At 53.2% G+C, this 12360-nt stretch overlaps 5 protein-coding genes across 5 annotated transcripts; 3 read left to right on the top strand and 2 right to left on the bottom strand.

Moving 5' to 3' along the window:
- Positions 1–585: 585 nt before the first annotated feature.
- On the top strand, positions 586–1788 carry RHO25_010024 (uncharacterized protein; the record flags this gene model as incomplete). Its single annotated transcript, XM_023601545.2, has 1 exon — positions 586–1788. One exon carries the CDS (start codon positions 586–588, stop codon positions 1786–1788), a length of 1203 nt encoding a protein of 400 aa, XP_023453782.1.
- A 2029-nt stretch (positions 1789–3817) lies between these two features.
- On the top strand, positions 3818–4684 carry RHO25_010023 (uncharacterized protein; the record flags this gene model as incomplete). Its single annotated transcript, XM_023601544.2, has 1 exon — positions 3818–4684. The coding sequence occupies one exon, from the start codon at positions 3818–3820 to the stop codon at positions 4682–4684; it is 867 nt and encodes a 288-aa protein (XP_023453781.1).
- Positions 4685–6157: 1473 nt separating this feature from the next.
- RHO25_010022 (uncharacterized protein) lies at positions 6158–8055 on the top strand (the record flags this gene model as incomplete). The annotated part of the gene is made up of 2 exons (XM_023601543.2): positions 6158–6289; positions 6487–8055. The coding sequence occupies 2 exons, from the start codon at positions 6158–6160 to the stop codon at positions 8053–8055; spliced, it is 1701 nt and encodes a 566-aa protein (XP_023453784.1).
- A 1264-nt stretch (positions 8056–9319) lies between these two features.
- On the bottom strand, positions 9320–10101 carry RHO25_010021 (uncharacterized protein; the record flags this gene model as incomplete). The annotated part of the gene is made up of 3 exons (XM_023601542.2): positions 9320–9579; positions 9653–9853; positions 9981–10101. 3 exons carry the CDS (start codon positions 10099–10101, stop codon positions 9320–9322), a joined length of 582 nt encoding a protein of 193 aa, XP_023453783.1.
- Positions 10102–11622: 1521 nt separating this feature from the next.
- RHO25_010020 (uncharacterized protein) lies at positions 11623–12222 on the bottom strand (the record flags this gene model as incomplete). Its single annotated transcript, XM_023601541.2, has 1 exon — positions 11623–12222. One exon carries the CDS (start codon positions 12220–12222, stop codon positions 11623–11625), a length of 600 nt encoding a protein of 199 aa, XP_023453786.2.
- Between the last annotated feature and the right edge of the window lie 138 nt (positions 12223–12360).

The following is a 12360-nucleotide window of genomic DNA, read 5'->3' as shown; positions in this document are numbered from 1 at the left end:
AGTGCTGGAAGAACGGTCAGCGAATGTGATTATTTATTAGAGAAGGCAGCATGCTGGGATGTATATCCCGCGCATGCCGAGGCGAGAGTCTGGCCACCTACAAGGGCGATTGGCGACATGGGGGTAAGCAGACGATGAGTGTACGTGTTGTTAATGCTGATGTGAACGTCTCGACGAGCAAGTCGAATTCGGTGCGATTACGACCTCCGAAGGCGCAGTCGTGGAAGAACGCCACGCTTTGTTCCTGGAGGAGTAGGCGCGAAACTTGGTTGCACCACGTCAGCCATCCCTGGCAAGACGTTGATGCTGTTCAAAGTTTGACCCGTTATTTGACTAGTCCAAGTCTTGCCAAGACGGAGCACTACGAGCTGAGCTGAGTTGCTCCATTTCTTTGCTCGCCCAGCCAGCCGCTCACTTCCATCGGCATTATTGGAGTCCGAGCTATGTATGCTGTATCTGCAATACTCTGTAGGGCGGAGACAGATTTCCCTGCGGCTACGACATGTCCGGCCTACGTCATCAACGCCTGCCCACTGTGAACTTCTCTGAGACAAAGCTCGTTAGCTAGCTAAAACAGCAAAAAACATGGACGTTGCCCAACAATTGAAGAGCTCCGAGAATGCCATCCACTGTATCGATATGCATACAACAGGCGAGCCCACTCGCATCATATACGGCGGCTACCCGGCACTATCAGGCACGCTACTAGAACAGCGAGCGCAAGCGAAGCAACAGTACGACCACGTACGCCGCAAGCTCATGCTTGAGCCTCGCGGGCATAGGGACATGTACGGCGCTGTCCTTCGTCAAGATACAGAACACACGACAACCGGGAAAGCGCACATCGGGGTGCTGTTTCTCACCAATGAAGGCTACTCAACCATGTGCGGGCATGCTACCATAGCTCTTGGCAGATTCCTCGTAGACACCCATGATAAGAACGTTTTCCCTAGACGGGATGATGTGAAGCATGATGCGACTGCAAGAACTGCAAAATTGGTTCTGCACGCGCCTTGCGGGCTTGTTGAAGTCACTGTACCTACAAATGCCGATGGTACCAAGTCGGATCCCACAAGGCCTGTCTCGCACATTTCTGTGCCCTCTTTTGCCACTGGACTGAACGTCCGAATAGACATCCCCAGCGAGTACCGATGGCCAGGACTAGGTGAAAGAGCACACGTCACTGCTGATTTCAGCTACGGAGGCGCATTTTATTGCCTTATTTCTGGAGAGGAATTGGGGTTTGCGAGTGGACTCAGCTCCGCTGTCGATCTTGCTGCTATGGATCTCGCTACAAGAAATATCAAGGCTGCTGTCAACAAGGACCCCTCGCTGCGATACCTCTTCACCCATCCTGATCATGAGGACTTAGGGTTCCTGTACTCCGTAGTAGTTGTAGACTCTCAAGCGGGGACCCCACTGCCTGGCACAGCACGCGCTGAAGTTGGATTGTGCTTCTTCGCAGATCAACAGACAGACCGCTCGCCAACTGGGAGTGCAGTCGCCGCCCGGATCGCTTTGGAATCCGCGAAAGGCCTTGAAGAACCTGTGACCTACCATTCCCTGGTATCGCATGCAAATCGAGGTAGAGGGGGCTTTGCTGGCAAACTGTACGAACAATTCGGGGCCACGAATGAAGGTCTGCCGATAGTTCGAGTGCAAGTCGAAGGATTTGCATCGTACGTCGGAACAGCCAGTTTCGTGGTCGAAGACAGTGACGCGCTGGGAGACGACGGCTTCCTCTTTGAGCGGCTGTGCAGGGCAGACGCCATCAAAGATCACGATTGAGATTTTCCTCTCGGGCTTGTTGGCCAGTACGCATAGCGCGATTTGCGGGTCACTTCCCACGTGTCGCCCTTTCTTGTCTCCCTCCTGGATCGCTTGATGCTGTACTCGCCTGTATCAGGGGCCTTTGCAAGAGGTATTCTCATTGCGTTCTCAGCATTTCGAGGTGCGAGAGCTCGACGCCTGTCGGCTGTGCGTGAATCATTGTGGGTCTGTAGAGGCGCTCTGTCTGGAGGTCGCGGAGCCACTGGCAGAGTTGGCTGTCGGACCAGGACTTTCGGACTAGAAGTTGATCTTGACCTAGGAGATACTCGCGATGTGCCATAGGATAAAGATGAGATCGGGTGGCCGAGAGTGCTGCTTCCAACCGCCAAAGGTCTCTCAGGCGCGGCTTTTCTGACCAACTGCCTTGGGACTCGGCTCTTCCGCTGCTTGTCTGTAGCCTCCATGTCCTCATTGACTATCATGTTCGCTGTCGCCTCTCTCAACCTTATTTTGAGCTGCTCGGTCGAGTTTACTGGGCCGACGGAGCGGACGGTGACTCTGAGGATCGACATTAGGATGGTTGAGTGTTGGGCGCTCGGAGTAACGGCTTACGTTCGCGGGGTTCTCTGTAAAGCCATTCTAGTGGAGCGGAGAGATGGACGTCGAGCAGGTTTTATCAACTTCCGGCCAGATCTCGTGGAGCATGGCGGCAAACCGCACATGAGCGTGGGTTACATGTACATATCGTCGATGCGCAGGATTTGAGGTCGCACAGGACGTACGAGAGTGCGTTGTTGAGGCAGCAGGTGCGACGGATACGCGGCCTTGCACTTCGAGTTGCGCAGTCAGGCACGTCCCAGGCCGGGGCGTTACCAAGAGTACCATAAGCTGGGACAACACGAATCTGTGTCTCAGAAGCGCTCTGTGGTACACTCATGTCGCTTCGTCACACAAGGAAGCAGAGACCGACGACCTTTCTCGGAGGGAGACAAGCTCGAGTACATTCAAGTGAAAAAGATCCTCCTGGGGTAACATGTTCTCTCTTGAACGACGAGACCGGCAAGATGTGTGCCACTGGTATACCAACCAGATATTCGAGGTAATTAATGTGGGAAAAGGCCACTGCAAAAAGAAATGCCACCCGCCGGAATCGAACCAGCATCACATAGAGGACAGAGCTGCGCCAAACGCTGCCAATCGATCAGAGAAAGATTGGAAAATACGCGGGAGAAAACCCCGGACGCGCCTCTACGTGCCTTAACCATTAGACCAGAGCGGCCGAGAATGGACACGTCTGATGCTATTATACAGAAGAAACCCTTGTATCTAGTTTATCGCTGTGATTCGTGTCTTGGAAAGCCAAAGTTCGGTCCAAAATGATCGAGAAGTGAACGAACCGAAGCAAAAGTATTGTCGACCGCCGGAATTGAACCAAACATCCCGCAGAGATCGCATACGGCAAGCGTTGCCAACTTCGCAGTACGAGACTGGAGCTGGACTTTTCCAATTGGACTTTGCCTGGAGGACTTTGCCAATGATCTACTACGTGCCCTACCGTTAGACCAGGTCGACAGAGAGCCGCCAAATATGGAAGCCTTTGAAGGCTGCTTTTTCTTTGCCGCGCTGCGCGGAATCAACGATGAGAGTGAAAAGCTCTGGAGTGTTCGACTGGGGAAAAACGCAGATGGTCTTTCTTCCAACCCTTGGGTGAAGCGTGCTGTAGAATGTGTCTATCGAAGAGACGGAGCTCAAAGCAGATTCTCAGATTATGGCCATCTGCTCTGAGGCACCGAAAAGGAAAAGCCCCGCCGTTTGCCTCATTGCCGCGAATTGAGAGACCGCATGGTCTTTGACCGTTTGCGTAAGTATTTGACGCACAGTATCATCGCCAATCGGTTCTAGCAAATGTGAAGTGAAACTGCAGATCCGCACTGCTTCACTTCACATGAATGGCTTGGCACAGCCTTCGGTTCCGACGCACTGACAACCGTCAAGCAATCTGTTCAAATACTCGCACACGACATCAACATCACGAAATAAGCACAACATGGACATGCCGGGCGGCGCGGCACTCACTGCGCCGAATCACAACACCAACGGCCTTCAACTCCGAGCCAGCTTGAGCACCATCCCTCGCGAGCTTCGCGACGAGATCTACCGCCTCGTTGGCAGTACAACGCCATATCAGTGTCGCGTCTGTAGCGAGATTGTCTACGGCGGTGATGACACAGTCAAGTTCGAGACCCATTCTCGTACTCGGTTGAAATATCAGAAGCCCGACTCAAGCATCAAACACAAGCTCTCCCGCTGGCCACACATCAATCATCAATGCCGCGTGAAGACCTGGCGGCCCTGTGGCCCCGCGCATCGCATCACTTTCTTGCGCATCAACGCTAGCGATGCCACTCCCCTCCATCATGCTCATAAACGCCGACTGCAGGACTCCTCTGAGTCCACGCAACACACCGCGCAGCGAGCCGAATTCCCAACACTAGCCAAAGTCAATCAACAGCTGAGGTTTGATGTCCTCTCCAGCATGTTTCTGAAGAGTCGGCTCTATGGCACGGTCTTCGTCAAAGAAAAGGACGGTGCTGCCATCTTGCACAGAATCGGAGGGATGGGACAGGAGGCTGCCAGCACAATCAGGAAGCTCTACGTGATCTACAGCAAGAAGAAGGATTACAAGTACATTTCGAATGAGCTCTTGCCGGGTCTTAAGACAGCGGGCGTTCGTGTGGAAGACGGAGTCGTGGATGTTGTTCGTTTGATGCAGGAAAAGAACGTACCGAAGCCAGCCGCCCCTCAAGTTCTCGAGGAGAGAATGCTTCCGGGATGCAAATGCGAGTGCTGTATCGTACAGTTCTTGCGTGAGAAAGACCGAGAGGCGAGAGGTGTTCAGAGGATGAAGAATTAACAGGCGTAGGTCTGAAAGGATTTTACCGAGTTTGATGTACCCAGGTGTTGAGACTGTCTTACATCAGAGTGGGAATTATTGCACGCAGTCAGATCCCACAAAACCAAGAGGGGACTGGTACTAGCGTGCAGATGGCAAGATAAAAAGGATGAACGAAATTTCTTACGACCCAACACGTCTAATTGCACTAGTTCCTCTATTCTCTATGTCTATCACATTCTAGTGGTCGCGTCTCTTCTCGCTTTCCGAGTCACAAAGTTGGCGCTGACGAATGGTCAGCTACTTGCCGACGCGCAGCCAGAAGTTATCTGAGAGTCAACTCGTGGATTGTGTTGTCAGGGCAGGCAACGCCGTTGTACAGATCCAAACACAATCACTCCAGCGGGCTGGGTGGACGAGTGCACAGAAGGCAACAACGTTGCGGGTCACTGACCAGAAACTAGATCCATCAACATCGGACTTATGTTCCGGTCGTCATTGCCTGAGGGAAATCTTCTAGCAGGAAAGAACGAGCTCATTACCTTTTACGATCAGTTGACTGCGACGCACACTCTCGACAACTCAGCACTACAAGACCTCCACGATGTAAGATCCCAGCAGTGAGCAGGTCGAGACGCAATGGAGCTCGCTGGGAAAAATTGCGGCGTTGTCGGAGCAGGTTGGTACCTCCGCTGAACAGACCTCTTGTGTTCCCTTCGAGCTGCACATTTACAGTTACCCTCGAAACCTCTCCCAGCCTCACTTCCACAGCCTGTTCAGCTTAGTTCATCTCATCAGCAAGCGCTTCACTTCACAGAAAGGGAAGGTCGCGTGCACACGGCTCTGAAAGGCCCGCATCTGGCATCTGCGGTCGTAACAATGGGATAATTGGCAAACTTTGATGTGACAATCTTCACATCTCGAGAACAGCAGATGGCGTGATGATGGCGGCAGAACTGAGGATCAGATTAGATCCTGCAGGGCGATTTGCGTGCTTCCATTCGCAGGAACCTGTGGAAGTCTAAACCTGGCGGTGGTCTTCAGCGCCGCGTTTACTGCTTTCGTCTTGTGCGCGATGTGAGCGAAACTCTTCGTTCGACCAACATCGGCACGACCTGTCGCCAAAGTCAACGTGGTTCGATGTCGGCAGCGAAGCATGTGACGCGGAGAAAAGACCGGATCCTTCTTTCACCCTCAACGTCCACGCCGACTTCGCCTCAGCAATGACGCTGCGCAGATCTTCCTCGACTCGCCCTTCACCCATCATTATTCATCAACATTCGCGCCGACAGCCATCCACCACAGTCTCCGCATACCGCTCGATGTTCGCTCGCGTCGCACAGCTCCCTGGACTACGCCGACAAGGGTAGCTCGCTCGGTTCGCAGGCTGCCAGCACATGCGCGACACTTCCCGACATCTCGATCGGAACCCGGTCCACGCGCACTTCCGTCACACCACACCTCTGCACACCTTCGCCGTCGAAAGTCCCCGCCATGGGCAGCGTTGAAGTCGACAAGCTGATCGAGCAGCTTGCGGCTGGTTTCGATGCTCTACAAGATGAATACCAGAAGTTGTTTGGGAGACATTCTGCCTTGGAGAGGAAACTGGCCACGGCAAGAGAACAGGTACGATAGCACAGCGCTCCTCCATCCATACACACTGCCATCTTCCCTCGTGATGAATCAACATAGCTCTAGATCTGTAGTCGTCGGTTCCGGCGGCGTTGACAGACTGTTTTCAAATTGACTCTGACTCGCTTTGCTTGCTGGATCGCTACATCTCGAAACGCTAGCTTGACTACAACTAACACTTCTGTGTGTAGTACAACGAACTCGCAAAGCTATACCGTACCGACGCCACGACCACGCCGCCACTGAGCCTCATCTCTTCACCCGCTACAGCAAAAGACGAAAACTTCCCGCCGAAGACTACGCCAGAAATACTTGACCGAAGCAGCGACGAGCGATCAAAAAGGGCGGCGAATAAGATTAGAACAGCCATAATAGCAGCCAACGGACTCAGACACGCCGTGCCAGAAGTGATAGACGAGGGGGCTGTCAAGATCTGGTCTGGTCCTGCTGCAGATAATCCCGAGGGCTCGAGCTCTCTCATGCCGAGTATCGCGGAATCGCCGCTGGAGCAGGACTTCACTGTGCCGGGCAAGCCAAGTCAGCTGGGCTGTCCATTCGCCAGCATGGCCAAAAAGAAGCTGAGCTCACATGCTGCGAGCGTACTGAGCAGATACGAAAGGAATGGTAGTGGAGGAAGCACAGGGACAGGCAGTACACCTATCAGTAATGCAAGTCATGTCAACGGGAGAGAAAGTTTCTCGAAACGGCGAAGCAGAAGGGCGAGCATGCTGGATCCGATCAAGGCCGAGATATGCGGAATGTCCGATCATAGCGAATCTCCAGCGCATGCGAAAGCTCCCAGCCTCGTGGCGCCTAGCAAAGGACCGGCCGAGAAACAGATTGAAAATGCTGAAGTTGGCGTTTGTCCCATACGCTTTCTCGATCAGCATTCTCCGGAAGAGGTTGCCACCTATTTCGAAAATCACAAACACGAATTGCCACGAAGCCACGAAGTCTGCGTGATGCGATATCAGAGCAACGAAGAACAGATCAGGCAACTGGACGCCAAATACGGTAATCTCGTATCGATGATCCAGGGCCTTGGGCAGAAACATAAAGAATTGCTCCCAGAAGACATTGCCGTTGAGGACGAGCAAGAGGATGATGGGAGTGAAAGGGCGCTCAGCGATGAAAAGATCCGCAATTGGGCGAAGAGCGTCAGCGCGGAAGTACAAATTGGGGATGAGCTGGATGATGGAGAGGAGGAGCGCGTACCGCACTTCGAAAGGCCTGTTCGCGAAATCCGAGTGGGGGAATCTCCCAGTCGTCCCTGGGGCATTCATGTTCCGGCCAAATACACAGACGCGCAGAGTGCGGACGAGGTATCCAGCAAGGCTGCGCAACTTGCCTCTGTGCCTCCAGCAACGTATCCAGAGAAACCAGACGCGAGCTCAGTGCCCAAGGGAAGCGGAGGCAAATGTCCGTTTGATCACACCGCTATGGTCGGGGGCGGACAAGGTGGCGGAGGTCCCGAGGACTTCGGGGCCGCCCTTCGAGCCGCAATGGGAAACATGAATAACACTACGAATGCTATTGCCGAACCCGATACCACATTCGTGGCCCCGAAGACGGCACAGCAACAGCAGTCTCCCAACCCGCCCTTGCTCCGGGTGACCAAGGATGCGACTTCTGCACCTGTGGCGGCCGAGAAATCAGAGAAGCCTGCGATTGTGATCAATGGCCCGGTATTCTTTGGATACTCACCCGAAGACACAATTCGCATTTTGAAGGAGAGCGGGTTGAAGATGGCTGGGCAGTGAGTGAGGACTGCAAGAGGGCGTGATGACTTGTGCAACTTTCTGCTTTGCGTTCTGAGCGATTTGTTTCTCATGCAGCGGACGAATCATGAATCATGTGAACTTAGCATTACCTGTAATGGATAGATGGCTGACAATGAGACGTTGTTTCTATTTGCAGCTCGCCGCACGCCGGCTTGGGTGACGGTCGCTTCCCAATGGCCAAGGCTTAGGCTCTTGAAAAGGTTCAGCAGCATTTGGTAGTCTCTCAAGAATGATCAGGAGATCCTTGCTACTCTTCCAAAGCTTGAACCGCCTCATAGAGTCGAGTCCGACAAGAGATCAGAGCTCCATTCCTCCACCCCATGCGAAGCTTCCGAAGCATCAGACGGCAGACGATTGCGCCTGACCTTGATTCGGAGACAATGGGCTAATATGAGCAATGGAAACTCGAGAGAACTCACGAAAGCCCAAGCAGGATCTCCAACAACCCCGCGAGCTCTCCATCAAGTCATGAACAAATCAAATCAAGGCCAAGCAACTCACAAGAGAGACATCGTTCTAAGCTCCCAGCTATCCCACCACCGCAACATACCAGAACCATCGAACAACAGAGACAACACTTGTCCGTCATCAATCTGCAACCGAGCCGTTTCTGCAGTAGAGACAAACCACATCCCGCACCTTCGTGGCTGATCACTAAACTTTTCATGCATGCAGGCTTTTATTGTTGGAACTCAAACAGTAGTGTCTACTACAATAATCAACCCACATATTCCTCTGCAACAACCAGCAAAAAGCACGCGTAGCACTGAGGCTGAGTCCCTCGACCAAGACTTCTTCCAAATATGCCGATCGGTTCTTGGCATGGAATGCAGCTGCGGATCAAGAGCTCCGCGCCTGCAGGAACAGAGAAAGAAGCTCAACTGCCTAAAGCTCCACAAACTGGTACAATGACATAGACGCAGAGAATGAGGAGCACCATGAAAACGATCAATGAAAGCTTGGGAATTCAATTGCATTGCATTTGCACTCACTCATCTACATGTCGAGATAGAATCTAGATCAGTGAAAAGGAGCGCAAATGCGAGCCTGTTCCGACATTCTTGGGTTTATTGTGAGCATAAATCATTAACAACATCTTCGCAGCTATTCCTGTCAGAATACAGTACCGTTCGTGTTTCTCATCGCAGTCGTAAGTAAGGACAGTAAAGCACTTTGTCGTGCAGCCGTAACCACTCCTCGTCATTGCTCAGCACTCTCTCGTTGAAACCCCTTTTCGCTGCCATTAAACAGCGAGAAGGGCGGCCAGAATAGCAACACCAGCCATGGGAGTTGCCATCGCTCCAGCGCCAGTGGCTTGCATTGGTGTAGAAGTCGAGTTCTGATCATCATCATCGCCAGTCTGACCTGGTGCCGGAGCTGGGGTAGTGGCAGAAGGGGTCACGGTGGTCAGGGATGTGGAAGTGGTCGTGCCACCTTGACCAGGCACTGGCACGGGTGCTACCACAGTGTCATCATCGGTATCATCGTCTCCATCCTCTGTTCCTTTGACCGGGTCAGTGACTCTGCATTGTTTCTGGAGCATTTCTTCAGCTCCGCGCGTGTTGCAGCCCCTTACCATCGTCCTGGTCATCTAAATCCTCCCCAGTTCCCGGCGCTGGCGTTGGCGTGGGCTCAGTGCCAGGCACGGGCGCAGGAGCTGCCCCATCATCGTCCGAGTCTGGAGTATCGGTGTCTGGTGTATCTGGGGTCTCCTCATCGTCTGTATCGTCAGGAGTATTTGCAGAATCGTCCTGGCGTTTGAAAGTGGCGGGCACCCCTGTAAGCTGTTAGGGATCGATCTGTACGCTCCAGGTACTGAGGTCATCGCGAGGCAGCAAGAGTAGAAGGGCCAGGACCGTGTGTTGAACCGCAAATTGGAGAAGGGCTGTAGCAAAGCGACTCACATGGACTTCCCAGTGCCGCCTCACGACGCTCAATCATGAGCGACCTGTCGAGTGGCTCTGAGCTGACGAGGCCGGCAGCGGCAATGCTGAAAGCAGCAATGAGCGCGAACTTGCTGTGCATCTTGAGCGAGTGTGGTAGTTGCTTGTTTGTTGTGTTCTAGTCTGTGTTGATTCGATGACCTGGGAGGGTTACGGCGACGGCGACGGGCTGCTCAAATACTCTTCCTCTGCTCTGGCGACTTCCTTCAGCCACAACAGGTTGCGCGGTCGACGACAACCATAATAAGATCCACGAGAGCGCATGAACCGGGTAGAGCAACCGGTTCACAGTTCGCCATGCTTGTGATTGAATCAGCGGCTGAAGCCATCACTTGCTAGCAACGCGCGGAAGTCAAAGCCACAGCCAAAGTGCATTGTGGTACATCTTCCAAGCCGCTTCAAGGAAGTCAATCGTACGCAAGCAGCGAAAGAAGCGGGACCTTGACAGGTTTGGTTGACAGCACAGAGAGTTGTGGCGTTGTCCAAGAAGCTCGCCCTAGCTCGGCAAAGTGACAGCAGCCACGCCCTCACGCCAAGTCCGCGGGTACTCGTGTCTTGACAGCACGTAACGTTCCTGGCTATGCCTGATTCTTTCCGCTTTCTGGATGTTTCAAATGGTCGAATGCAGTCTAGCTTGTGACCGCAGTCTGCAGATCCAAGATGGCCACGAGGTGCGAGGCACGGTTTCAGCCTTGGTTGTCGGATCAAGTTGCGTCTGGACAGCGGAAAGTCGGGTGCGAGAAATGCTTGTGTACGCTCGAGAACGAATGCACGTCGGCGACAAGCGCACGTGTGTGGAGGGTTTGAGGGCTGCGGCGAACCTGGGGACGTGTCGTGTTGTCTGTCGTTGACGATCAGCGGGGTCATCTTTGGCAACGACTGCAGGTCGACTCGGCTGTCAAAGGTGGACCATTACAAGACTACTTACCACAGCGTGGCAGTGCCGATCGGTCGGGTGCAGAGATGTGCCGGTGACATGCTCGCTGCCCGCGCGTGAGAGGCATTCCAAATGCCCAATGCCGTTGCTGTTGAGTGGTGCTGAAAAAGTGCGGGCGATGATGGGAAGTGGAAGTGGAAGTTGGAGATGGAGGAGGAAGAGCAGGCAGAAGCGAGCGCTGCTTCCACTCCCAGCAGCTCGTCTCTGCCACTGCCCGACCTTCCAATCAAAACGCGTTTCTTTAGCGAGCCAAGTGCACACGCTCGGCCTTCCATTGGGAAGCAACCATCACTCAAACCGGCCTCGGAATCATGATCAGGTGCAGTCGTCTGCCGTCTGATGTTTCGAAATCTCGGAGTGCGCGAGAGAAATGGAGCAATAAGTTTTTGTTGGACTCGATTCTGTTTGCTTTCTGCAAGAGCTGCAAGAGTACTCTGGCCATTTTCAGAGACTATAAAGTGCTGCTGAACCTATTCGAGAGCCGAATGCAAGCCTTGTGTTACTTGTGGCTGCCTGTGCAGCCATCTGTGCGAAGAATGCCACACAGCCCTTTACCGCCACTTCGGATGTGAACCAGAACAAATGAAAAACAAAGGAGATTGAAATTTGGAAATTCCTTGCGCACTTACTCGTTCACCTTTATCGCCTCTTTGCCGGCCAATGGACTTACGCTTTCTTGCTACTCTCGGCTTCCTCTTGCTCAGTACTGGGAGAAGCAGGCGCTGGTAGCAGATTGGTCTCTTGCGGCTTCGTGCCTGGAAGAGCAACCAATACCGTACCCAACAGCTCCTTCGAGAACTTGAGACGGCCATCCATATATAGATGTGCTGAACCGAGTCTGTTGGAGCCCTTGAGATCGCCTTTGCCGTAATGGATTTCGTAGTGCTCGGGGTCAGTGGTACCATCGCGCTTGCGTGTTGCGTGGGGCTCGCCTCTGCTCTCAGTGTTAGTCGTTGCAATAGTCGATAGAGTTGCATGTGGGCGTTGAATATTGACAATGCCCTGGAGATAAGCCTGCAATAGGCAAAGGAATTGGTTGTGGAATACGAACTGGATGTTCGCGGAGGTGATCTTGCCGTCTTCAATATCCTTCCTGAGTTTAGGCACCATAGCGAAGCCGTCCTCGAGGGCTTTTGCTGCGATTTCCGGTGGCATACCGACCTGAGCATCCGGGCGTATAGTGCCAGTCAGGTACCATGTCAGACGAAGGCCAAGTTCTTTGGTTGCCATCTTTGCGGCGGTAGCGTATGTGCGAAGACCCTGCATGATGTTCTTCGTTCGATTGAGTGTTCTGGTCTTTCTTTCTGTGGAATGGTAGAGGAGAGTGTCTAATGCTCGAGCCTATGTTGTTGACCAAGTGAAAATCCCATTAGAACTTGCGAGCTTTTGTGCTGAAGGCGCTGT

Source organism: Cercospora beticola, chromosome 6 (genome assembly GCF_033473495.1).
Source record: "Cercospora beticola chromosome 6, complete sequence".
NCBI classification, from domain to species: domain Eukaryota; kingdom Fungi; phylum Ascomycota; class Dothideomycetes; order Mycosphaerellales; family Mycosphaerellaceae; genus Cercospora; species Cercospora beticola.
Note: the sequence above shows the minus strand (reverse complement) of the source record. Positions and strands in the feature narration are given on the sequence as shown.